Genomic DNA, 27,883 nt, shown 5'->3' on the forward strand with positions numbered 1-27,883 from the left:
ACTTTAATAAAACAAAAAGCTCACATTGCTTGTGCAGGTAATTTATTTCAATTGTTTGCCTTCACATCCTATTACACCTAGAGGTTACTTTATTAAGCAGCAAAAGAATTCACATCACTCAAATTTAGCTCAAACCAAAGCATAAGACTACTCTAGACAACAGGGAGGCAGTGGGCAAGCCCACTGCTTTCAAACCTGCCCTGCCCTGCCCTGCCCTGCCCTCCCTCCAGGTGTGCTGGACTCCTGCTCCCACAACTCAGGCTACTGTCATTTGAAAGAAGTTTGATTTCAAGGTTGGCAGGTCCCAAGGCTTCCTCAGTGACAGTTACAACCTCCCTTGCCAAACAGTAGCCACATGCAAGAGACAAAACCCTCCATCACACACGCAAGTGCAACCCAGGTCTGGTCCCACATGTCGGATGGAGGACTGCAGTCAGAGCAGGGTGCCCTACATCCATGTTATCCCCATCCCTGTTTATTTAAGAGAACTGAACAGACAGAAAAGATTCAACTATTTTTAAAAGACACACTGCTAGGTGTGCGGAAACCACGACGCCCTGATGTCAGAGCAGAGCAACGCTCCCTAACACTGGCTCGGGCTGCTCCGAGGGATGTTGAAGGGACGCAAGTTCATCTGGCATTGTGAAGAACTAAGTACACATGGGTCAAAAAGACTAACCTGGCAACAAACTAACAACCTTGGCAGGAAGAGATCTCTTGTGAGTGTCAATACTTTATTTTTGGTGTAAAGATGGGAAGCTGGAAAATACACTGTATTTAAAATCTTGGTTCCCCTCATGTTGTGGAAACCCCCTCCCCCCACCCAGAGCTAATCTGTTCAAACTCAAATACTTAAAAATTAGAGCAGCAAAACAAAAGCACAGAAAAAAGAAAACCAAATGGAGAAGGTAGCCTGGGCCAGTAGTGTCACTTGGTGTGGACGACTGAGGTGCTGAACAGAAGCTTCTGTTTCTGTTTTTTTCTTTTCTTTCCTCCTTTCTCTTCTAAATGGAAACAAAGAGAGCTTAGCTTAGAATGCTGTCCCCTTGTTCCTTGGGCAGTTTTCATTCCTGAGAGTTAGAGTGGGAGCTAGGAGTGCGGGCCCTGGAATCAGAATAGCTCCACCCACATACCAGTCCTTGCATACTCTAGGTGTTTGTCTTTGGGCAAATCACCTACTCCATCTCCCCAGACCTCTGTTTCCTCATGTGTGACACAAGAGTAACGCCCACCTGATACGGCTAGTGGGAGAAGGAAATGAGCACGTGCCGGGCACACACAGGAGCACACCATAAACGTCAGTGTTATTCTTATCCCGAGTACCACTGACTCGGGGTGGGCTCTGAGCCCAATTTCTGCATCTATTAGCCACCCTTTACCAACTCAGCATTCCAAAATCCACCCCCCACTACTGTATCTTGAGGGGTGGGGATAGCGAGTTCCTCAGAATTGCACATCCAAGCCTCAAGGATTAATCTGAGGTGGCAGAAAGTTCCTACACGACACACCAAATGGAAGGTTAGCTGACACTAAAACGGGGGCCTAGAGGCTCAGGGAGGAGCACTGGCCCTAGGCCTGCCGCTGGACGTCGGTGGCACCCGGCTCTGCCTTTACCGGAGAGGGCGTCTGCAGCAGCTGGTGTGTCCAGTTTCATGAAGGCTGCTTCAATCGCTTGGCTGAAGGAATTTTGGAAACTGGGCACAGGAACACGGTCCGAGTTATCACTCTCTCCATCACTGTCCACAGTGGCAGGAGGGACTAAGCTGTTTTCATCTAAAAAATACCAGGGTTACAAGTCCAGAAACAACTCTAGAGACCTACACTTTCTGAAAGGGGCCCAAACCCCCCTTTCCCAGGAGGGACATCCTCACCTTTTGTCGGAGCTGTTTTGGGCCACACCTCTGCTTTTGCTTTTCCAACTCTCAGCATCTGCCAAAGTGAGAAAGGCGGAAAAAAGAAATCTAATGATTTGTTAAAAAGTGAGAACTCGGATTCTCCCTCAGCTACTCTTGGCCTCCCCACCTTCTCAGTGCGTCTACAGTGGTAACATCTGAGACTAAAGCTGTGAGCCCCCCTCTGAAAAAAGCCTTGCATGATCATCAGAATCAGTGAAACATTCGCCTGTAAGCCTCCCCTTCTCCAACAGGAATTTCCAGAAAGAACAAGCAGTAGAGGTCATGTAAATACCCTTGGGCTGTTTCACAACCAAAGGATTTACCTGGGCGAAAGAAGGGAAAGGAGAGTCTTCTTCCAGACTCCCGATGCAGAATGAAGGGCTGCCCTGACTGGCGGCAGGTGACACAGGGGTCAGCAGAAAGTCTGAAAGGGAACCAGAGACCTGATTATATGAGTCAAGTTCCAACGAAACGGGAACCCTGAATCAGGTGTGGACAATTACCAGGCTCACCTCAAAAAGCAAACCTTGATCCAAATTCAACTCTGCCATGTTCTCAAAAAGCTAAGAATGTGGCCTATTATTCACACCAGTGATCACCACATGGAAGTGTAGTGTTCACAGTAACACTGAAGCCAGAATCTAGTCCCACAGTAAGAAAAGCACTTTCCACATTGGCTGGCTCTCAGGACCTAGGTTTGGACTATTACAATCTGGTTTTAGATGGATGAGAAAGCTCCAAGTGAAAGACATAAAAAATTGAATCATGTCAGCCTTTGTGTTCCAGCCACCAGATGTCTATGGCTTGGGAATATTCAGTTAAAATCCAAAACACACACATCAACAAAATCCAGAACGAAGATGCAAGCTTTTCATACTCCCTAGGGAACAGTCCTCCCCGTCCTTTCTGACCTTACATTTCCCACAGATCAAGTCTGCCCACTGTCTTGACCACGACTGGGAGGGAGAAGCGTCCTCACTGTACCACAAGCAGGCCCCTCCATCACCAGCCAGGGCGGTTTAGTACTTCTGTTCCTAGGACCACCCAACTGCGCTCGCGTGAATACACTAAGGCCCACAGCTTCAGAAAAGCTAGTGTGTGAAACACAGTTTTTACATCACGAGTGATGTGGCTGATGTGCTCCGTGCTTCTTTGTACGGCAGCTCTCTTTTCAGTTAAACGCGCTCTTCAGAGCATCGTGGTCGTGCAGCCCTCAAGATCCAGGTTCTAGTCCCAGTCCCTGCCACTAACCAAACCCCTGCCTTAGCCCCAGGTTCCTAATCACGACAGGCATGTGATCACAAGGGTAACCGAGAGTTTTCAATTCTGATCTTGGACATTTTGTTTAAAATACCTGACAGAAATAAATTTAAGTATCACAGTATCTGTTAGATGGATGAAGAGCAGAAATGATATCTAAAATTACAGCAACTCTTTCTCAAGTGTTTAATTTCATAACACTGTAATACCTTCTCTCTATATGAGAAAACAGTATCTTTAAAAGACTAAAGGCCTCTGAACAACCTCTCAACTGTGGTCCCACTCACCAGGGTGTAGCACCATTACCAGTCTGGGACATAATCATCCCAATATTCTTCTGTACATTTATATATACAAACCCATAATGAAATGCTTTTTTTGTGCAGTTTTTCTTTAAACCCATAAATGGTATCATGTTTTGTTGTTCTACAACTTCCTTTTATCTTAAAGATCTACCCATTAGTTCATGAAGAGAGCTATTTCCTTCTTTAATAGATGTAAAGTATTTCAAAGCATAAACACTATAATTTAGTCATTTACCTACCAGAAGACTTTGTAGACCATTTCTCCCCCCGCCCCCCACCACCTATTGTAAACAACACTACAACAAAGAGGCACATACAAACATGCTTAAGCATACAGGGGGAGTATCTCAAAGGCAGAAACTAGAAATAAAACAGCAGGGTCACAGGGGGAAGTCTCTATGTAACTACCCTGCCACATGAGCTGCTTTGAGGTTTTTAGAGGCTAAGGCATCAAGTACTCAGTACAACCAATGGTCAAAGTGAATCAAATGGCAAGAATCTGACATACTTCAGAAATACACTACCCAAAATAAGGCTAGTCACCTAAAGACCCCACCATGCTGAACACGTCAGTGTTGTAAATTCACACACTAGGACTTTGCTTTAAGGTCTGTGGCTAGTGGCCAGCTTCATTCTTTACATCCCATCTTTATTTACCTGCTTGGGAACCCGGACTTCTGCTAAGAGAAGAAATGGAGAAAGCCCCATGGCCCTCAGTGCTGGTGTGACCCAAAGCAGAATCGGAGGAGCAAGCATAGGAATTGAAGGCAGGAAACTGCTGTAGATTCTCTAGGGGTATGTGGACTTCTGGGTCTGCAAAGAAAAGATGAGAATGGTAGGCCCACTTACAGATTTCCTCAAATCTTTCTCAAACAGTTGAGGACAGTCAGTATAACTCCCCCAGGGGAGCAGGATGTAGACAAGAAGCTTTAAAACCCTAATTTACAACTGTCACCTTAGAAAATAAAGGTGACATTTAACGATCCACCCCGAGAGCACGTGAGACAATTAACCCCAGCATTCAGATCGCCAGTTCTCTCCCCCACCAGGTTTTTGCACCAACTAAGCCAAGGATTAACTTAATTTTACTCCTTACTATGTGCCATGCACTTCGATCCAAATTAAGTCTATGAAAGAGGTACTCTTTCATAGAAGAGAAAGAAGCCCTGGCTGGGTAGCTCAGTTGGTAAAAAGTCATCCCAATACACGAAGGTTGCGGGTCTGATCCCCGGTCACAGCACATACAAGAGTCAATGAATGCATAAACAGGTGGAACAAGGAATTGATGTTTCTCTCTCTCCCTCTAAAGTCAATCAAGAAGTAATTGAAAACCAGTGGCAAACTTGGATATGAACCCAAGCTGTCTGACTCCTGGCCTCAGGCACTGAGACTCTGTACAATGATGCACAGCTGTACTAGTTCAAAATGAGAGTTCTTGAACTTACACTTGCCCTGTTTCTTGTTCTCTTCCATCTCAATTCTACGCTCTCGACGGCGCTCCTCCCGAGCCTTCTTCTGGCGCTGACGCTTCCTCTTCTCAATGTCATCTGTGGGTTGGTCAAGTTATGAGGAGACTGACCCAGGACAACCTGGCCATTTCCTCCTCCCAGTTGACTAGTAGCTAAGGCCACATGGGTGGCCCCAGATGGACTTGAAAAACTGTATTAAGAGGTTCTGAGATGCATGAGGAGACCCGTAAGTAGTGGTAGCTCCTCAACTCCTCCCACCCTGGGGGTCTAGTCACAAGAATTCCTGTACTCCACTCTGAAGAGAAGCAAAGCCAGGGCATTCTTACCTGAGAATATCTCCAGGGTTTCCTTAGAGACCAGAGGAGGCTGCAGAGCCAGTTCGCAGATACTAAACTCGCAGGTGAGTGGCAAGTGAGAGAGATATCTGTGACGCTGTCGAACGTCCTACAGCGGAAAGGGGACCAACACTCAACTAAGTCCAGGCCTTGCTCTATGGGCAGAGACTCCCACCCCGGACAGTCAACAGTCCACATACACTCACAGACGCACTGGAGCTCGAAGAGCAGAGCTCACGTTGTCACCATTTTGAAAAGCCAAACAAAAAGTGTCAATTAAGCTACAGTAAGGTAGACTCGGCAACCAAATGTGGTTGTTGTTGTTTTTTTGGTTTGTGCTGCAAATGAATGAATTGAGCCTGGCAATATATGACCTAACACTGCTCAACTATTTCTGATTTTCTGGGGTCCATGACTGAAGGGTGAGAATAAGGAAAATAAAGAGTTATTTGTTGGCAAAAATATGAGAACCACAGAAAGAATTAATGACAACTAGGTAGACACATAAAGTGGGTTTGCCTATTGTACAAAGGTTGGCTTAAAACAGCACAAAATGAAGCCCACCAATTTAAGTTTAATTTTTTCTTTGTCAGCAAGTTTTATGGAAAGCTTAGTACTGAGAAGTCCAGGCTTATAGCAAATTTCAGATCAATACAGGGATAACTTCCAAAGGTCAAATTTTTATATATGTAAATCATCAGGCAATTAATTCATCGGTATCTAAGCTCTTAAAAAAACCTCCAAGGACTTCTGTTTTCTTGGACGTTTCTCCCAAGCAATACAGAGAAAGAGAAACCAACTCATCTGGAATGAAAGCAGGAGACATCTACATTCCCAAACCACAGTAATAACCTATGAAGCACCAAGTAATAACCTATAAAGCCACCCTTGGCTGACGTAACAGAATCCCAGCATTTAATTTTAAAAAAATTCATGGCCACCATCAGTGACAATAACATATTTAAAAATACAAAAACTAAAGGCCCCAAAGGTTTGTGAACTTGGGTTGATTAGACCCAACTCAGAGGCATTAGGCTAATGCTCCACCTCTAAAGGGAGGCCTTACCTCAGACATGGAGTACCCAGCGATCTCCACCACCGTCGCTGAGATCTTCTCGGGGCTCTGCTCCAGGCTGCCGTACTCCCGCACGAGGCAGCGCACGTTCACAGGGTGCAGGAACATGTACTGCCCGTCCTCCGCTGAAGACAAGTGGCTCTATCACACAACAGTCCTCGCCAGTCCTCAAGACGGGGCCCTCCTTGTAGCTGGGCCTGCCTTTCCCTCCCAAGCTAAAAGGCATGAGAGACCCACGCACCCAGGGCCTAGTGTGATACCTCCTTCTGCTCAGAGAATGAGGCCATTTCTCTGAAACATCTCCGTGGCAACCCAGCCCTCCTTCTCAGGGCCCCTCACCTTGGTAAAAGTAGTAACAAGGAGAGCTGCTCAGGTGTGTGAAGTCTGAACTGGTGATGGGTTCCTGCTGGTTAGACTCAGTACAAATGGTCCCCTCTCCAAGATTGTCATTTGCTAACTTCGAATCATCACAGGCCTCTGAAAAGCCCTCAGGCTCCGGTTCAGACACTGCTTCCTCTTCCTCTACCAGAGGGAGACCAAGAGGACGAGAGACCAGAGAAGAGACTTCGGTGGTTTCTTCATCAAAAGCAGAGAGATACTCTAGCACTCCCTGTTGGGACAAATTCTAGATCAATAGAAAATACATGTGGCAAAGGTAGTTATAGAAACCAGGCTCTCTGGATATTTATCTTAGCCGTCAAATTTACTGATTTAACACCCCCAGGGAAAGAACTAAAAAGCACACAGGAAATCCTCATAGTCTCCTCTTCCAAAAAGTTCAGATCTCACATAGTGCCTACCAGCTCAACAGCGGCATCTGAGGGACAGCAGCCATTTGTCTGAAAAAGGGACACACTAACCTTCCTGGGTTGAAAAACGGACTCCTTCGACAAGGGAGCCATCAGCACCAGTTGTTCCAGAGTAGCCACGACACCAGTGACTTCCCCTCTGCTTTCAGCCAATCCTGAGAGAGCTTCTTCCCGAGTCTAGACCACCAGAGACAAGACAGAAGCAAGCTCAGTTTCCAGAAACACCCTTAAATTTGAAGGCAAAGGGCTTTCAATAGCCTCTCTCAACAGGAATAAAAGTTAAAAGGCAACGGATCCAATGGGAAGAGTTTAAGTACTTAAAATCCTCTATCTTTAAGGGAAATGGGAAGCAAAAAGCATCTGGTACTCAAGCAGAATGGTATTCTGTTTAGAGTCTCTGACAATAACAACCCTACACAAAAGCATCCTGAACAGAAATCCAAGAACACAGAACTAGTCTTTATAAACTATGCTGAGACAGTGCCCCAGAGCAGAAGTAGGTGGGGTTTGGCTGACCCCACCCACCTGACCCCAGACAGCTCTACTTCTACAGTTCTTCTTCTACCTGAAATGCATTTGAACGAATACTCTGCACTGTATAAAGAAAATAAAAATTCAACACACAAGGACCCTGCCCTAGAAGACTTAGAAGTCAGAGAGACAGAAATTCAGGTACCACATTCATCTCTTATTAGTTAGGTGTCTTACAAGCAAATTACCTAACCCATGATTCCATCTCCTTGTCTGGGAAAGGTGATAGTTATATTTATCTTACCAAGACATGAAGCTTAAGCGAGGTAAATTTAAGTACAGTACCTAGTGAACCAATCTTTCAGGGTGGAGCCCAACAACCAGTGATTTTGATGCTTGTTAAAGCTTAAGAATCCCTGATGTAGAGGTTACGAGACATAGGGAATTCTTTATTTGGGTAATTCTTGCTGCTCCAAAATCCTCAGCAGATATTGCTAGGGCCTGCTGGATAGGCCGTGATACTTTCTCCACAAGGTCCCTCAAACAAAACATCTCTAAAAATATATCCAAGTGTTTTCCTAGAAAACAAAAAGCATACCTTGCTTAACTGTGAACACAGCTAACCTAAGAAACTTCAGTGTCTCAGTGAGTTATAAGGTCATTTTGTTCCAGAGTGCTTCAAATCCACTAGGTCAGCCCTTCTCTTCCATCACCAAAGCCCACAGCAAATCTGCCTTTTTAGTCACTCCATGCTTATTACCTCAATGTGGGGCTGAAGTGACTTACCCCCTCCATCCCGGCCCGTTTCCAGGGCATCGCCTCACCTTGAGCTCCTGGATGGCTGCCTCGATAAAGCAGGACTCGGGACTGTGCTTCTCCTCTGCCAGCTGCTGCTCCAGCGCTCTTTTCTCTTCCTCGATCACCCGGTGCAGCACCTGCTCCTTGGAGGCCAGCAGCAGCTTGGAGTACTGGCCGTGCAGCTCATCTACCGGAGGAGAGCCGGCAAGGTCACAAAAGCGCAACATTCAAAGCTCACAACCATGAGGCCACACAAAAAACTTTCATACAGTTTTTCTAAAGTGAAGTAATTTAACATAATTTCCTAAAAATAATTTAACAATGACCTTAATACAAGATTTATAATTTTGACCCCATCAGATCAGGAATCTATCCTAAGAAAAGGATAGATTCAGTCAAAAGATGCAGTCAAAATTAGTCAACTGATATTCAATGATTAAAGTATTATCTATAATGTCAAAAAAAGAAAAGAAAAAAAATAAAAAGGAAAAAAAAAGCTGTAACCAACCAGTGCAATAACAAAGAAATGGTTCACAACATGATGGTGTAGTCATTAAAGAGAAGTCTGCAGACAGTACATGGGAAAAAAAACAGACGCCAGACTAGGGTAAACTTTTGGGGTATCTCTGGGTTAAAGGATCGTGAATAATTATATTACCTTTCCTTCCCTTCACTATATTTTCAGCACTTTTTAAGAAGTTTAGCCCTAGCTGGTGTGGCTCAGCAGGTTGAGCACCGGCCTGCAGACCAAAAGGTCGCCAGGTCAATTCCCAGTCAGGGCACATGCTTGGGTTGTGCGCCAGGTCCCTGATTGATGGCGTGCGAGAGGCAACCGGATGATGTTTCTCTCACACAGCGATGTTTTCTCTCCTGTTTTTCTCCCTCCCTCTTTCTCTAGAAATGAATAAAATCTTTTAAAAAAAAGTTTAAAACAGTTATCTTTTGAGATGCCCTTTGTTTTACCCTTTCTATCCTAGTACCTGCCCAGAGAAAACCATTTACAAATCTGAATATGTATCCTTCAAATCTTTTCCAAAAATATAACCAACTGTAAAGTTTGTTATATAGTTTATTTTCATTTGATGTCTTAAAATCTATCGAAATATTAACACAGAGCTGCGGATGGTGTGGCTCAGTGGATCGTAAGCCAGCCTATGAACCAAAGGGTCACTAGTTTGATTCCCAGTCAGGGCACATGCCTGGGTTGTGGGCCAGGTCCCCAGTGGGTGGCACTGGAGAGGCAACCACACACTGATGTTTCTCTCACTCTCTACTTCCTTTCCCCTCTAAAAATAAATAAAATCTTTAAAAAAAAAGTATTAACACAGAGACTTATCATTTTTACTTTCTATATAGTGTTCCACAGTACTGTATACTCTAATATGTAAGTTCCTTGAGGAACATTTAGTTTATTGCCAATTTCATGGTTTAAAAAAATCCTTACACATTCTCCTTGTAGATATTTGGAGGTTATTCCAATATCCTTTTCTGGGAAAAGTTTGGTCACACACTTAGTCCATTCTTGTACTAGTTTGTTAATCTACTTTATAGAACACCTGTACGATCTGGACATTAATCTTTAATTTTAAATGTGTGAATTTTCATCCGTATTTATCACCTGTGAACTTTAAGGAATTTTGTCAGATTACAAACTTATCAATCTTTTCTTTTTTATTAACTTTATTCAGGTAACATTGGTTAATGACATTTTATAAATTTCACACACACATTATTAATCTGACATCTGTATACTCTATTGTGTGCTCACCACCTGAAGTCTAGCCTCCTTCTCTCAAATATTTGACTCTCTTTCTTCTCTTTGCCCTCCCCCCATCCCTCAATCTTTTCTTTTGCAGCATCTATGGTTTCAGCCTGGTTCAAAAACCCATCTATACCTAAGGACTGATTTACTTATTCATTTTTTAGAGATTTTATTTATTTACTTTTAGAGAGGGGAAGAGAGGGAGAGAAACAGCAATGTGTGAGAGCTACATTGATCAGGCGCCTCTCACACCCCCCCAAAACCGGCATGTGCACTGACTAGGTCCGACTGGAAACCCGTCTGCTCACGGGCCGGCGCTCCATTCACTGAGCCACACCAGCCAGGGCTATGTGTGAGGATTTATAAAGATATTGTCCTACATTTTCTTTTAAAGGTTTGAAAGTTGTGGGTATCTTTAACATTTACTTCTTCAATCCATTAGGAATTGATTTTTATGAACAGGAGGAGATAGGAATCTACTTTCATTCTTTTTTCCATGAGTCATCAATTGTTTCAATGTAACATTTATTGAGAAATCTCTTTTGCCCAGAAACTGAAATGCCACTTTAATGCAATGCTCGCTTCTACAGGAAATACAACCCCTTTCCCTTTCCCCACCATGAGCACTTATCACACTCTCTACCCTAAACCCAAACTGCCTGGCTACCCGTCTGTCTCTTCTATTACACCGAGTTTCTCGATGACAGGTGCCAGGAATGGCTGACTGGAATCCCCAAGACTGGGCGCAGTGCCACATACTATTCAGCAAAGCCTTGTAGAATGAAAAATTAAAATATATATAACTGAACCAAACTTGAAACCAAGAGTTAAGCCACTCTCTGCAAACTCCACCCTAACCTACTAGAGTCCTATGACTAATTTGGAAATGCTAGAAACTGCATGCCCAAAGGCTAAATTCTCCACAGTAGAAAGACATCCACTAGACTTAAAGGGTGTACCCAGGATTATTTGCCTCCAAAATTAACTGAACTCACCTCCTAGATGAAAAGGATGGTCTATATTCATCCATTTGGATTTAGGCAAGGCCACCAACACCCCTTTCTCCCTCTTCATCAGCTGCATCGTAATGGTGTCACCAACAACATACTGACGAGACTCTGTGGCAACAACGCTGTAACATGGACATTTAGATGTAGCAGGACAAGGAGTTAGCAGACCGATGTTTAATCTAGTCAAAATCTCCACCTTACCTCTTGAGATCCTTCTTATGCACAGAACTGTAGCAGATGGGACATTTACTCCAGGTCTTCTCACTCAGTGAAAGATAGTGCAGGATGCACGCCCAGCAGAAGATGTGTCCACAGCGGGTTATCTTGGCTGCAGTAGGTGGATATAGGCATATTGGGCAAGATGGCACTTCATGGCTACAAATACGCTGAAACAAAACGCAACCACAAGTCACACTGCTTTCAGAATTGACTAGGGACTGCCCAAGTTAAAGCCTCTCCTCTCCCATCCCCATACATCTCTACTTAACACACCTTCTTCAATTGCTCAACAGTGCAAGTTTTAGAGTACAGTAGCATTCTAAGCAAATCATTAACGAAAACATAATGGTTTAATAAAACTACCTAAACAGGTGTTTGGGGGGGTTCTATTGCAAAGGGGAAAAAAACGACAGAAATCAACAAATGATCCCATTTACAAAAAATATTTATATGTAAAAATACATATGTAAAAGGCATAAAAAGAGCCTAAAAGTAATGTACCAGTAATTTCCAGTAGAGGAGTCAATGAGACTTCCACTTCATATAGCTCTGTATTTATTTAAACCAATACATATAAAAACTTAAGTTTCACAGGCTTTATGGCATTCTCAGATGATTTTATGAATTTGACCTTGGCTGGTATGGCTCAGTGCATTAAGTGCCAGCCTGTGAACTAAAGGGTCACCAGTTTGACTCCCAGCCGGGACACATGCCTGGGTTGCAGGCCAAGTCCCCAGTTGGGAGCATGCGAGAGAGGCAGCCAATGGACATTTCTCCCCCCACGCCCTTTCTCCCTCCCTTCTTCTCTCTTAAAATAAATAAAATCTAAAAAGAAAAGAATTTGTATAGTAACAGGAGTTCAGGCTTTGAGGCCTAACATTTTGAAAGCTATTTCACATCACATAACTTAGGATCGGCAAGGGGATACCCAGACCTCATGACTTCAATAGAAACCAAATACAGTAGTGGCGTGGAGAGAAGTACACCTATGTGGCTCATTCACCAGCCACAAGGCTGAGGCCCAGTATGATGATGACTACTACAGATGGCTACCAATGAAACAATGTCCATGTAATGCGTCCACCCTGGGTCAGGAGGGAAACCAGAGCCTCTCACGTATTCCCCTGGTTACTTCTTCCCAGGTGAAGGAAGGCAGTAGCTAGGACTGCTTTTACACCTTTGGCTCAGAGCCCTCCAACTCCCCAGTCTTGCAAGTCTGAGCCAGCAGACAGCACAAAATGAACTCCAAGAGAAACAAACCGGGGCTGATCTCTGGGCTGATCTCAGTAAGGCCGTGCAGAAGAGGGTATTGGCAGTGAACCCAGCCAAGAGCTGCTGTGTCACCACAGTCCCGTTCTTTAGTTCTCTCTTCCATTAATAGGTTACAGCTTAGCTAAGCTACTCACCACTTGTTCCACAAAGTCCCAATTGACTAAGGTATCGGGATCAGCAAAATGAACTGTGTAGTCTTGGTCTTCAGACACCACAAATTGGCAGCTGGAAACAGGGAGGAGGACAAGGAAAAGGAAGACTGTCAGAATCCACCAACAGGTCCTCAGCAGAAATTCATCCCCTCACTTGGAAATCAAAAGCAGGCCATTAGCAGCCATGATTTGTGAAGCACTGAGCCCTGGCTCTGGAGAGATTCCAAAGACTCAGCAGGTAGGACTCTAAACCCATGAACTTTGTTTTTTTTTCTGCTTTCAAGCCACCTACAGGCCTCCCTTGAACTAAGATGAACCCAGACTGGGGCTCCACCAACCAGCAGGTGGCCACATTTGCTCCCTCACCCCCAGAAACCCTGGGCACACCAGCTTCGAGGCAGTAGAAAAGGCTGTCCTCATTCAATCGTTTGAGTACCAATTAACATAAAATATTAAATGGTTACTCCAGTCTAGATCCAAAGTTAAACCTTGCATTGTAACTAACACCACAAAAAGAGAAAAAGGGAATCAGTATTTGAGCAAATGTATGCCAAGCACTCCAATTTGTCATTCAATTCTCCCTTAAGTAATCTTTCCTCCTGTACAGAGAAGCTGAAACTCAACATGGTTAGGTCAACTGCCCAAGATGAAAGGTCAAAACAAGATTCAAATTTGGGTCCAATTCTGAAGTAACACTTTTACTACCTACCTCATCATGATACTAAAGCATTATTTAATCTTAGCACTTATTTATTTATTTAAGCATTATATTCTTTTAAGCTCCAGGAACATTCACTTGGAAAATGGGTTTTTCAACAGTAGCCAAAAGAAAGAGAGAAAACGGTGGGGGATGGGGAGGTGTGTTGTGGGAGAACTCTAAACAACCCCCGCCCCGCCTGGCTCCCACAGCAGTGTGGAACCCCCCGACCCCAGCCTCGTTCCCACAGCAGCGTAGAGGACGTTTCTTCTCAGCACCACTGCCCAGAGGCTCAGTGTCCCTCTCCTCCTAGGGGGAGCCACACTCACTTGGCCTGTAAAAAGAGCTCCTTGTTGAAAGGCTTATGCCCCCACTTGTTCCTTTTTCCCCAGCTGCCATGTCCACTGCCTTCAGAGTGACCCGTCTGGCCACGGGGTTCAAAAGTGAAATTCAGCAAATGGTTCAGGTTGATCTTCTTTGGACCAGAGAACTGGGCAGGGCTAAACTCTGCCCGTTGAGCCTCTGCTACCTACAGAACATGAAAATGAATCAGAATATTTCAATTAGGATGAAACTTACTGATTTACAGCAAAAACCAGCACAACCCCTCATTCTATAACTTAAATAAAACACAAGCTTGAAGTACACAATCTTTCTAGGAGGTGGTAATGCAAGAGTCTACCCAAGATCTAGATGGAAGTGGAGCGGGGGAAAAACATACAATTACTTAAGCTGTTTAGTCTGCCCTGCTAAGTGGCAATTAACCATAAAATGACAAAATAAACACCCCTAACTATATTGAAACACGAAGATTTACTTACTGGATTTAACTTTCAACAGTGCCATAGGACTCCTACACCCTCACTCTTGTTACCTACTTGTTCTCTGGTTTGTTTTTGGCAAAAGCAAGTCTGTGGAACTACACCCTGGAGGCGGCTTGCAGGCAGCCGCTACCTGCAACAGGCCTCAGGATCCTGTTGGAGACCTCCTCTCTAAGACACACTGCTCTTCATTGTTAATTAAAACTGACAGAATTAGAACATGTGGGCAGACTAGCTCTGCGTCCAGAAATAAACCCAATCAGCAGACTCAGAAATAGTTTAGAATGGGGCAAGAAACAACATGAGAAAATTCTGCATACAAAGACGAAATCATTTGGGCGATTTTTCAGTCCTCTGAATATTCCCAAATTGAAGTGGTACAGATACCTGCTATAAGTCAGCTAGTGTATTTTCTAAGTCCACTTTCCTACTTAATATCATAAGCACTTTCCTATGTCACTAAATATTAGTATACAGTCACTTCAAATGGCTATATACCATTATAAGGGAATACCAGAAGGCCCTAGTGTAGGACACAGATTGTGCATGCCTCTTCCACCATGTAACACAATAATGCTGCGATAAACACACTTTTGGACAGATATATGGGCACCTACGGTTATTTCTTTTGAATGTATAGTAGAAATTACTGGGTCAAAGAAAATGCAAATTTAAGGCTTTTGCTGCTTAATCAAATTCAGAGATTAGTAGGCAGCACTTGCACATGTGATAAAGAATCTAAAGGGTATAAAAGGGCAAAAGATACCTACTATACTAGGGGCATTCTACGTATACATTCTGTGTATACAGAATCATAGTATATAACCTTTGTAATTAAATACATACCATACAGTTAGGGAATTTCCTTTTATTTTAACAATAGATCTTAGGAGATCTCTCATCCCTTATCTCTCACCCCTTAGGTTCTCATTTCCATATGGCTCTGCTAACCCCTAGCCAGGTTTTCCACTCCCAATGGCCAAAACTTAGGTGACAGCTTGTGCTCACTCAACAAAATTCTCCGCATTCTCCGCCTCCTATCTTCACCTTGTAATCGTAGCTGGCCCACTGTCCCTCTCCCTGATTATCCCTCTGACCCACTAACCTCTCTGTTCCTTGACCTCCCATCCCCCAATCAGCTTGCCCTGTGCCCTCCCATGGGTATACTGTCTAGGGGTGCGCTATCCCATGGCGGCCACTACCAGCCAGATGTGGCTGCTGAGTGCTTCAAATGTAACCAGCGCCACACTGTGAGATAGCATTTTAGCTATAAAAGTAAAGAAACTCTGGTGAAATTAATTTCAATATATTTAACCCAATATAGCTAAAATGCTATCTCACAGTGTGGCAACTAGAAAATTTTAAATTGTACATGTGACTTGTATTTCTATCAGACAACACTGTTCTACAGTCTAGGCCACTCTGGTTAACAACTATACCTCTTCTACCATCTTAAATTTGAACCCCCTACATCCAACCAGCAATTCACTCCTTTCTCAACCTTGTTCCCTTGTCCCTAGTCCTGATTCTAACAATTCTTCACTGGGATCTTCGAGCCAGTGTTCCAACACCCCAAACTTACTTTCCTCATTTACCTGAGATCGTATGGTCCAGTGCCTCCTTCCCATCAGCTGCGCTCACCCGGCAAAAACCTTCCCCTGATTAGCCCAGCTCCCCACCTATTCCACACCAGCACCAGAGCAGTTCAACACGGCTAAGGAACACAACCAGTCCTGGCCAGGTAGCTCTGTTGGTTGGAGCGTTGTCCCAATAATACACCAAAGATGTGGTTTTGAGCCCCAGTCAGGGAACATACAAGAATCAACCAATTAGCACGTAAATAACTAATGAATCAATGTTTCTCTTTCTCGCTAATATCGATAAATTTTAAAAATGTTAATTTTTAATAAATATTTTAAAAACTGTTTTTTTTTTAAAGAAAGCACACAGCCACATCACAGCGACCAGCCTCCCTAAAGCAGCTCCTTATGCTGCATAGCAGTCGTAATACAATCCCATCACACTCTGTGCTGCATTAATTCTCCCAGTAACTCAGACAACTCCATTTTCAGGCTTCCAAACCTCCTCTCTCAGCTCACCTTGCCCATCTACTTCACCGACACAATAAGAACAATCAGTAAGGAACTCCTATAGCCTCCTACCAGAACTCTGCCTTCCTCTTTTTACTGTGGATGAGCTGGCAACGCTCCAACCTAAGCCAGACCCTCTACCTGTGCGCCAATCCCCACTCCTCAGGAACTCGGGACACCGTCCCAGCAGTACTCCCACTTTGCTCTGCATCGCACTTTCCCTCCCACCAGCACCGCCCCGTTACAAGGGGTATGCTGTAATTTCTCCAACCTTAAAAGCTCTCTTGGCTTCACATTCCCTTCAAGCTACTGTCTCACCTCTCTGCTTCCCTTTAGAGCAAAGCCACGAGAAAGTGCTGTATGAATTTGCCACTTCTTTTCTCCCTCCCATTCTTCCTAAATCTATGCCTGATCATCACATTCTTGTCACCACACCACCGAAGCAGTTTAAGGCAAAAAAAAAAAAAAAAAAAACCAAAAACTCCAAGTTGGATTACCTTGCTTCTCATCTTAAACCCCACAATAGCTTCCCATCTCTCTGAACAAAAGCCAAAGCCCATGAAATCTGACCTCTTTCCCATTATCTGGCTTCACTGCCTACTTCTCCTCCACCCACGGTAGCTTCTTGCTTTACCTCAAACACCCGCTCCCCGCCAAAAAGTACCACCTCTGTTCCCTTGCACTTGTTAAGGCCCTCTTCCCCCAAACTGCATGGTGCGCTCCCTGCTTCACTCGGCATCTAACCAAAACCCACCTCCTCAGAGCAGCTTTCCTCGGCCACCTTCTATCACCGTACTCCTGGTCACTCTGTTCCTTGACCTCTAGGTCAACTTTTTTTTTTTTTTTTAATTCGGTAAGCACTTACCATCCGCTTTATTATACAATGGTTTATTTAATGTCTCCCCAAACTAAGCACCTGAAAGACAGTGTTCCCCTCAGTGTTATATTCCAGACTCCTAAATGGTATGTGGTGCACAGCAGGCAAAGAGTGAACTTCTGGCCAATGAACAAATTATTCCATGAGGGCACCTACTAAATCAGCCCTGTTCTATCTCCAAAGCTTACAGAGTGTCAAAGATTCAAACATCAGGGTAACTTATTTAAGCAGAAAGATTCAAACATCAGGGTAACTTATTTAAGCAGTCCCTTAGTGCCGGCACTGAGGAGGTTCACTAAATTTTGCAAATATGAAGCCCTTACAGAAGGTTATCTAAGAAACTCCTAAAATCAGAGAACCTATGACTAAAAATATGGCATTTTACATTTTGCTAGATACTATATGGCAAATTTCATTAATTAATGTCATTTTATTACCTAAATATTCCAAGGAGAACCTGTAATTCAAGAGTGATAATGAAAGTATACAAATTAAGGAATCCCACATTTGCTATAATTTCTCACAATTCACGATTGTATCTTCTTCCTTCAAGGAAATTTTCAAACCTAGTTAATCCTCAACTACTCAAGGGTGCTTTGGTTATTTACAATTCCACCTCTCACTCCCCCTCCACACTCCCCAACTACTGATAAACTGGTAAACTGGGGGCCAGGGGGGGCCCACATGGAATCAGACCTCATGCTTATGCCCTAGAAAGAACAATTCTGAAGTCCCATACCTCATCTCGTCTTCCACCATTAAAAGAAGAGCTAAAGAGTTTGCTGCTGCCGCCGCCCCTCTGAGGAGGCATCTTATTAAAAGTTTTGCTTTTCTGTGAATTGGAGCGACGGGACTGGTTGCTAAAATTTTCATTTTTGGGGCAGGAAGGTTCTCGTTTGCGATTAAAACGCTTGGATCCATTTGAGTTCTTTCCATCTGAAAGCAAGAAACACAAAAGAATTAGTTGAGAAATGATATATATACTCGGCCAATTGCTCTCCACTTGCCAACAAAATCGTGTTTAAAAAAAGGGTAAAGAGGAGATGCTCTGCCTGTGGAGGAGCCACTCTGTTTCACTGCTTCACTAATAAACTCCTTTTAACTTTACTACCTAAATTCTAAAGAAGGGAGGGAGGGGGCTGGTAAATGGCCCCTTCTACAACCTCCAGGAATGCTGAGTTTGGGCCAGAACATCAGTGTTTTCTTCAAGATGTCACATAGTAAGGTGGTATTTTTGTTTTGTTTCTCAATGATGAAACCAAAAGGGTCCCCCTCTCAGGAGGAATACTATATAGATCAAATCACAGAGTCACAGTTCACATTTTTGTTTTACAGAGCTTCACCACTGCTCTTGTAAAAGTCCATTCAGACATTCTGTTAGAGAAAGAAATAGCCAATGTATATTAGGAAAAAGTACTTTACCTGGATGCAGGGCAGAGGGTATTTTCTCCTTAAATTACTAAAACACTGCTTGATTCTATACTGCAATAGCTTGGCCTAGGCCCTAGCAGATATATTCGAGAGGCATAAAAGCAAAACAATACTTACATATTTTCCAGAGATCAAAATGAAAAGCTATTAAATTGACAAAAGAAGCTGAGCTCTAATAGTATATTAGATAGCATGAGTAATACCTTTTTAAAAAATATTTCTAGCTTTTCTTCTCCAATTGCAAAAATGCTTGTTAAGTTTTGAAATCCAGAAGAATAATCTACCTTTGCTAGTACTTACAGAATACCGACCTATAGCCAATGTTTAATTTCCTTTTACTTTCCATTTTATCCATGTGCCACACAGCTTCCACAAAACGACAAGTATACAAGATCACTGTCTTCTACCTGTTACCCAATGAACACTTTCATGCATCCGTCACAGTCTTCCAAAGTATGATTAACGGCTACACTACTGTCTACCACATACGTATGGAATAATATAACCAATCCTCTATCGTACATTTAGGTGGCTTTGAATTTTCGTATTAGTGTAATATAGTGTTGAAAGCCTCTTTACTCAGAGGCCTATGAGTATAATCATGTCAAATTCTCAGAGTGGAATTAGCACATCAAGTACAATCATTAAATTAAAGCCTTTTACACACCCACAAGCTGCTTTCTGGAACCATTATACCAATTTATTTATATTCTAATGACACCATAAGAATGTCTAATTCACTACATTGTCAACAATACTGAGTTAATAAACTTTGTTAAACAGAATCATCAAAATAACTTGTTTTAAATTTTAATTTCTCTGATGACTAGCAATACACACTTTTTCAGTCTGTTGACCATTTGGATTTTGTGTAAAGAACTTGTTTGTATTCTTTCCCCCACTTTTCTACTGAGAAGCTGAAGTGCACGGATTATTTCGTCCCAAACTGAACAAAGAACACTCGCCAGACATATTTAATGTGTGCCAAAGTTTACCAGCTTTAAAAAAGGCAAAATAAAACCTATCTGGAGAACCATTCACAACTAAATAATTGAAGGTAAAAGAGGTCTCCAAGTAAGTCTTTAGATGAAAAAAAGACTAATTTACTAACTTTCTTGTCCTTTTGCTCACTGCATGTTGTCTTATTTCAACATGGAAATCTGACCAAATCAAGTCTGGACACTAATTTAATGGCTTTAAAGCAAAAACTTTACCCTCAAACTTGAAGGGAGTGGTGGTTTACAAAGTCAAGAAGATTCCAGTATGAGCCTCAGAAATATAAAAATTTGCCCTGGCTGGTGTAGCTCAGTGGATTGAGCACAGGCTGCGAACCAAAGGGTTGCAGTTTGATTCCCAGTTAGGGCACACGCCTGGGTTGCAAGCCACGACTCCAGTAGGGGGCACTTAAGAGGTAACTACACATTGATGTTTCCCTCTTTTCTCCTTCCCTTCCTTCTAAAAAAATTAATAAATAAAATCTTTTAAAAAATGTTTAAAATAGAGAGAGGCAACCTCTCAGTTTAAATATATATATATATATATAAAATTTTCCCCCAGGCTGTGCATCTTATAGTCCAAAAATATGGTATATGTATGACCCATGGACATGAACTATAGGGGGGGAATGTGGGTGGGAGGGGGTATGCAGGGCGGAGGGGAGTGAAGGGGGGAAAATGGGACAACTGTAATAGCATAACCAATAAAATATATTTAAAAATATTTTAAATAAAAACTTAAAATTTATTAAGAATTTAAAAAAAAATTTACCCCAAAATATATAGCTTAATCCTATTTAACATTAAAAATATGTAATTAATAGGCATATTAATGTCTGGAAAAGCAACACAGCAGGCTGTTAACGACAATCACCTTTGGGAAATGGAACTACCCACTTTTACCAGTTCATAGGAATCACTTTAGATGAGCTTCTAAGGGGTTCCTATAGTCTAGCCTCACTCTCTAAGAGTCTGACTTCAGTATACAGAATTATTGTTATGTATCCTTATTATTTGGCTAATTAAAAACTATTAAGTACCTAGAAAAATTATTTCTAGACAAGATGACCAACTTATTTTATAGCAGACTAAATAAATCCAAGCAGAAGCATGTCTTCAAAGGAAAGGAAATGTGAGCTGATTAACACACTCCAAATTCTGACAACAATCGCCTCCTACTCGGTCTGTGTCAGCAACACGGGATAGACACAGGGCATGCCATCCTCTCCAAACTAACGGCAGCACAGCCTACAAGACCGACTGCCGGCCACGGGAGAGGGCAGCAATGCACACGGAGAATGGACGGTCACTGAAACACTGCTCGCTAGGCCAGCTCCACTCCTACTGGTTACACCTTTAAATATCGGCTAGGGAAAGTGACCTACGTCTAATTTGAAGTTAGACTTTATGAAACAGACTTTTACCAACTTCTTCAGTTAGTGATAGTTATGGCATCAGTGGTAACCATTAGAAAGTGAGGCTTCAGATCTCATACAAATTTTGCCTTGCCCTCAACCCATGGAATCTGTTTACCCTAAGACTTCAAATACACAGAATATTCAGGGGGACACAGAACCTCAGCTGACTTTACCATGAGAACAAATGAGGTGTTATGAAGAGAAGAAGAATGTACAGAAACCAGATATTCCCCAAAACTCATTACCCAAGATTGTTTCAGATGATCCCACATTTGACCCTGATGCTTTTAAGACAAGCACCTAATAGTTTGCACAGATTTAGGTAAAGCCAGATTCTACACCTTGAAGGGCTCAAGAAAGCAAGCTGGAACTCAGCATCCGGAGGGCTGTTTTCATTTTAGTCGCTATTACAACACTGGCAAGGAAACAGTTTCATAATGCTTACAGGACTCTTTCTGATGAACAGAGAAGTGCTATTTCTAAAATAGATTACAACAACTGACCACATATGGATTTATGATTTTAGTTGCTAAAATCAATTCCCTCACCTTGTCTTCCACTTACCTAAAGGTATGAAGTCAGATATCTAAAGTGAGAGGTTGGCCCTGGTTGGTGTGGCTCAGTGGATTGAGCGCTGGCCTGCAAACCAAAAGGTCACAGGTATGACTCCCAGTCAGGGCACATGGACCAAGTAGGTCCCCCAGTGGGGGGTCGGGGGTCTACAAGAGGTAAGAGGCAACCTATCAACATCTCTTGCAAAGATGTTTCTCTCCCTCTCTGCCTCCCCCCATTCCTGTCTCTCTAAAAATAAATAAATAAAATCTTAAAAAAAAAAAAAAAAAAGTGAGAGGTTGGACCCTGGCCAGGTAGTTCAGTTGGTTAGAGAGTGAGTGTTGTCTCCATATGCCAAGGTTGAAGGTTTGATCCCCAATCAGGGCACATACAAGAATCAACCAATGAATGCATAAAAAAAGTGGAACAACAAACCAAAGTTTCTCTCTCCCTCTCCCTTTCTCTCTCTCTGAAATCAATTTCTTTAAAAAATTTATTATTAAAAAATAAAGCGAGAAATTGTCTCTTATCTCTTACACCCAGGCAACAGGCAGCTAAAGATTTAAGATACAGTCAGCCCTGGGACCCAGAGATAAAATTTAGAGTACTGTTTTTGAAATGTTTTTATACACAACTTGCCAGGATATACATGTAAATAACTTAGGGGTAAAATTTGTCCTCCTTTCTCTTACGGGGGATAGCGATGAAATGATCTGATTTAAATTTTGGAAAGCAGACAAAAAAGTATAATTCCTAGAGGTATATTCTGTTGAAAATTTTAAATTTCAAAGAGGTGGTTTCTAAATCCTGGCTGCACAACAGAATCACTTGCAGAGACTTTTAAAGCTGTGGATGTCAGGGCCCCAAGGCCCACCCCAGACCAAAAGAATCACTAGGGAAGGGCCCCATCTATCCCTATTTTTGAAAAAGGTCCTTGGGAAATTCTAATGCATGGCCGGAGCTGAGAACAACTAAGTGCCAAGAACTACTATCAAGACGTACTCCAAAAGGCACAAGACCACCAGTTACCTAAATGGCTCAAATCCAGAACTCAGGATGCCAGAATCAACAAGAGACTTGAGAACCTAATCCAGTGTCTGTTATTCCACATTTCCCTAGCAGAACAGTCTCTACTAAGTAACAGTAAACACATCTCAGTCTCTTCCCTCCCATTACCAAATTAAAGGCCATAAATTTTTCTGTTAAATAATTTGGCATCATCAGTACTTCCAGCTCTAGTGCTGACAGGTGGCAGAGCCTAGAGGTCAGAGGATCAGCCCGGAAGTTTCTGCTGCTGATTCATGCTGTAATCACAAGTTGCTTACCCATCATCCAGAGTGGTTGACAAGCACATCCGGAGGGGCAATATGTGGCCTTATTACAGAATGAACTGACAACAAATTGAATCCAGCTGAAATTAGTAATTCTGAATGAAAGGAAGAGAGAGGTGCTATCAGGAATGATATATGTGCCAGTAAATTAGCTGCTTGCTAAGTGAAATTATACAAAGTACATTTATAAATATTGCCTAGAACTTAAGAATTCACTTGGACAAATCACCTAACCCCTCTGAGCTTTGGTTTTCTTGCTTGTAAAAATAGGGCTAATGCTCTACCCTCCCTCCTAGCAGGGTCATCAGGATTAAGAGGAAACTTCTGTGAAATGCCTACCACAGTGCTTCGCGCACAATTGCCATTATTATTTGAAGGCCTATTTGTAATAAATCTAAATCATTCCTGTCAAGATCACCCACTAGATTTCCAACAAAGCCATATATAAAGCAAGGACTCCAGCCAATAGGCCAGGAAATTCTTATACCTCTCTAAGTGTTTTTTATTGACAGCTTCGAGTCAACTGAATTTTCAAAACCATCAAAACCTCTAGGTCCATTTACCACTCAGAGGAACTCATCAAGATTATCACTTGTAACCTGGCTTCTGGTACCGGAATAAGAGGAAGTGTCGGACAGTGCTTCGTATCACCAACCTCAAAATAACTACTTCATAATACCTGACCTTCCCCTAACCTCCATGGCAGTACCACTTTCCACCCAGGGGGATGGGGCAAGAGCCTGCTTCCCATCCAGGGTCTGTTGTTTGCACAGAAACTACCTAGTTTCTCTTGCCTTTTTATTTTCATTGCTTCCAAATGATGTTTCCCAAACCTCTGGGATTCCTGGGATATTCACTGTTAAACATCTTAGAACTACATCTTAATTCTATCAGAACAATGCTGTTGGAATATATCCAAGAAAGGGAATGTTATATAAAACATTGGAAGCAATTAGCCCTGGCTGGTGTGGTTCAGTGGATTGAGAGCCGGCCTGCAAAGCAAAGGGTCACTGGTTCGTTTCCCGGTCAGGGCACATGGCTGGGTTGCTGGCCAGGTCCCCAGTGGGGGACACATGAGAGGCAACCACACATTGATGTTTCTCTCCCTCTTTCTTCCTCCCTTCCCCTCTCTCTAAGAATAAATAAATAAAATCTTTAAAAAAAGGACAAAGAATAATGCTGTTGGAATATATCCAAGAAAATGTTATATAAAATGTTTGAAGCAATTAGCCCTGGCAGGTGTGGCTCAGTGGACTGACCACTGGCCTGTGAACACAAAGGTCGCTGGTTCCCTAGTACGGGCGCATACCTGGGTTTCGGACCAGGTCCCCAGTTGGGGGAATGCAAGAGGAGGCTGATGGATGTGTCTCTCACGTGATGTTTTTCTCCCTCTCTCTCTTTCTCCCTCTCTTCCTCTCTCTAACAGTAAATAAACAAAATCTTTAAAAAAATAATTAAATAAAACAGCCCTGGCTGGTATGGCTCAGTAGACTGAGCGCCAGACTGTGAAGCAGAGGGTCGCTGGTTTCATTCCCAGTCAGGGCACATGCCTGGACTGCAGGCCAGGATTCCCGGTGTGCGGAGCTTGAGAGGCAACCACACACTGATGTTTCTCTCCCTTTCTCCCTCCCTTCCCCTCTGCCTAAAAAATAAGTAAATAAAATCTAAAAAAGGAAATAAAATAAATAAAAAAACAATGTTTCAAGCAATTAGCCAACACAAAGAAACTGTGGTATGCCACTCTGACCAGAAAGATTAAATAAATCCCGGTAGCCAAATTTACCTATTTCCTGTGTGCACGAAGGGCAAACAAACCAGCCACAGCAACAAAGACTCCAGTACATTAATCATGTTAACTAGGAAGCAGATGACTACATGGTTTAGGGAGTAGAAACCAGAGGTTCTTTCTTTACATACAATAGGGTACAGAGAGAGGCAAAGAAAATTAAATATTAAGAAATTGAAAAACTCTTTTTTAAAAAAGATTTTATTTATTATTTTCAGAGAGGAGAAGGGAGGGAGACAGAGAGGGAGAAACATCAATGTGTGATTGCCTCTAGCATGCCCCCTACTGGGGACCTGGCCCGAAACCCAGGCACGTACCCTGACTGGGAATTGAACTGGTGACCCCTTGGTTCATAGGCTGGCACTCAATCAATCCACTGAGCCACACCAGCCATGGCTAGAAATTGAAAAACTCTTGTTCTTGTTATTTTGACAAAAGAAAGGCAAGTTATGTCTTTTCAACTTACCCCTCCAGTTCCTCAACTTAATACTCCGGAACTCAAGAGATCCTTTCAACAATTTCCAGCAGAATCAAGTACATCTAAAGTTCAGCCAGCTTTTGAGAAACCTTTCTAAGGAATTATTTTAAGTCTGAGTCTGCCCTTTTGTTGCAACCACTGGAGAAGGGGTCCTGAATGCTCCTGTTGTGACAGCAAGGGCTGAGCTTAGTTAGCGTTCTTAAGGCAGCACATGCTACCTTTCAATTCAACCTTAACAATGGCCAATACCCAGAATGTCCTAAACCAATTTAATCTCTTCCTACTCTACCTTTGAATTTGTGGCTAAATGTAAGCAGTGGATTAAGAATGAAGACCTTCTGTATTTAGCTACAAACCTTCCTTTTTGCAGTAGTCAGAAAAGTCCACACTGGTAATGGCAACTATGGCCAAGCTTTCTAACAAACACACCAAACAAAAACTAAGATACCACGGGGCAGGCACACTTGTGCATTTCATATAACCTAGGAAGAAGTCCTTTACATGGGGCTTTATTTTCTTCCTCAGAAGCTTTCAATTAAGAAGATGAACAACTATTTTAAGAGTACTTCTTAGTATTTGTTAAAAAATAAAAAACAAAAAATCTCTTTAGTCAAAACAAACCCAACAATTAGTATTTATTCTATACACATCTGAAGTATTAACACTGACAAATATTTGCCCTGGTCACACAACAGAATTCTACATCGTCCTGTGGGGCAATATTTAAAGTCAGGAACAGTGAGTAAAATGTCTCAAGTACCTTAGTTTTGCTGTTGTTTTACTGTGTTCAGCTTACTGCAAACTTTCACCTACTGCCTCACTAAAGAATAGACTTTAAGGCATTTATGGCAGCTAACTCATGATTTTATGTTAACAGCTTGAAGATGAGCCCCAGAAAAATTAGTTGAGAACTCAGATAGCTGGAGAATCACAATCTTTAACCTTACATCTGGGAATAGTGTGCAAAAGTAAAGTGACCTACACTGAGATATGGTCAGACCACTCCAAACCAGTTCCAACACTGGCCAGAAGGACTGCCTACCCTTTATCTCTAAAGGGATCTGTGACAAAGCTACACAAGTACAAAAGTCTACGTGACACTCCGCGACGTGGCCAGAAAGTCCACTAATCCCTGCTCACATATTTAAAGCACTCGCTTCTTGGCAACTGGTCTCCACCGGAAGTCCGTAAGCAGTCTCTAAAAGTCCTCCACACCCCTAGTAAACAAGTTTGCCATATCCGGCAGGTAAAATCTGAACTCAAGTCAGCCTTGACAGTTTTTAATCCTAAAAACTTTCAAATAACTGGACTCCAAATGTTCCCCTCTCTAACACACTTTCCCAATCCACTGAAAACATTTTCCTACCACTGCCAATACTATAATCACAATACAAAAGAGCAGAAATTACAACTCCAGACCTGCCACCTCCTGAACTCCTGGCCTCTCAACTTGTTCCTCCTTTAGATGAAAATTCCACCTTGTTGGACACGTTGGCGACTGGAGTATCCACAACAGAGGTAAAAGCCTGGTCCAAAACCGCGCACACGGTAAACCCTCAGTAAATGGTAGCGGTTATCATCATCATGATCATAATTTATCACTGAGTGGCATGACAACAGAAACGACAAAATCTTCCCTGGAGAAGAATATAACTGGAGCCTAAAACAGGGAAATAGGCAAGAGGCAGATTCCGTGCATGAGAGCTGTCAGGTACTCTCCTAAGCCCTTCCTTCACTCGTCTTCTAAATTCACTTAATTCTCATTACCTCCACTTTTACAGGTAAGGAAACTCAGACACTCATTCCAGGTCTGGCAAACCTAAAAAGACTGAATCCACAGCCTGTACTTTTTTAACACTACTCCACACTGAACAAAGCTTTTCAAAGACGAGTCCTCTTCAACAGAGATGGCTCTGGAGCCAGATTATTGAGATTTGGGTCTGAAGAGTCTTTGGACCCCACCCTCCCCTGTTTAAACTTGAACACTATCCCATGCTAAATCAACATTATAGGGTAGAACAACTTTGTTATTAGGAGCGTGGACTGATGAGTCAGACAGCTAGGTGTTAAAGCCTGTTGTGAGGCACATACCAGCTAGGCGACCTCAGCTTTTCTGAACCTCAGTTTCCTTATCTGCAAAATGGGAACAATAACATCTACTTCAGAAGCTGTTTGGAGTATTAGCTCAAGAATTTACGTAAACCACGCAGTTCAAGGCTCATTGAGAGTTAACCCTAAGTAAGGGGAACCAAGGGAAAGAGAAGAAAAATAGGAACCCTAGTAGAAAGCGGAGCTTGTCTCCAGGTGTGACCCAGGAGACAAGAGAGCGAGGACCCGCCCCGCGCCCACCGCCACCGTAGCCCGCCCTTACCGCTTTTGGGTTTAGACTCGCCAGCCGGCCCAGCCGAGGCGGAGCGGGGCGGCTGTTGCCCTTTGCTGCTGCCCGAAGAGGCGGAGGAGCTGCTGGAGCCGCTGTTCTTGTCCATGTCGGAGGCGGTGGCGGCGGCGTTGGGGGAGCTCTGCGGCATCAACTGGGGCCTCGGCGGCGGCGGCGGCAGCGGTCGGAGCGGAGCGG

General features: G+C 43.0%; 1 protein-coding gene across 1 annotated transcript; it reads right to left on the bottom strand.

Moving 5' to 3' along the window:
- Positions 1–25: 25 nt before the first annotated feature.
- On the bottom strand, positions 26–27,850 carry RNF10 (ring finger protein 10). The gene is made up of 17 exons (XM_045843507.1): positions 27,680–27,850; positions 18,057–18,253; positions 13,859–14,058; positions 12,815–12,905; positions 11,391–11,575; positions 11,175–11,311; positions 8,444–8,604; positions 7,200–7,325; positions 6,679–6,949; positions 6,331–6,464; positions 5,256–5,373; positions 4,906–5,007; positions 4,118–4,273; positions 2,219–2,319; positions 1,872–1,929; positions 1,615–1,773; positions 26–1,004 (listed from the first exon to the last, which is right to left on the bottom strand). The coding sequence occupies exons 1-17, from the start codon at positions 27,834–27,836 to the stop codon at positions 928–930; spliced, it is 2,430 nt and encodes an 809-aa protein (XP_045699463.1). The 5' UTR covers positions 27,837–27,850; the 3' UTR covers positions 26–927.
- Between the last annotated feature and the right edge of the window lie 33 nt (positions 27,851–27,883).

Source organism: Phyllostomus hastatus, unplaced genomic scaffold (genome assembly GCF_019186645.2).
Source record: "Phyllostomus hastatus isolate PE091 unplaced genomic scaffold, TTU_PhHast_1.1 phas_contig_1162, whole genome shotgun sequence".
In the NCBI taxonomy this organism is placed as follows: domain Eukaryota; kingdom Metazoa; phylum Chordata; class Mammalia; order Chiroptera; family Phyllostomidae; genus Phyllostomus; species Phyllostomus hastatus.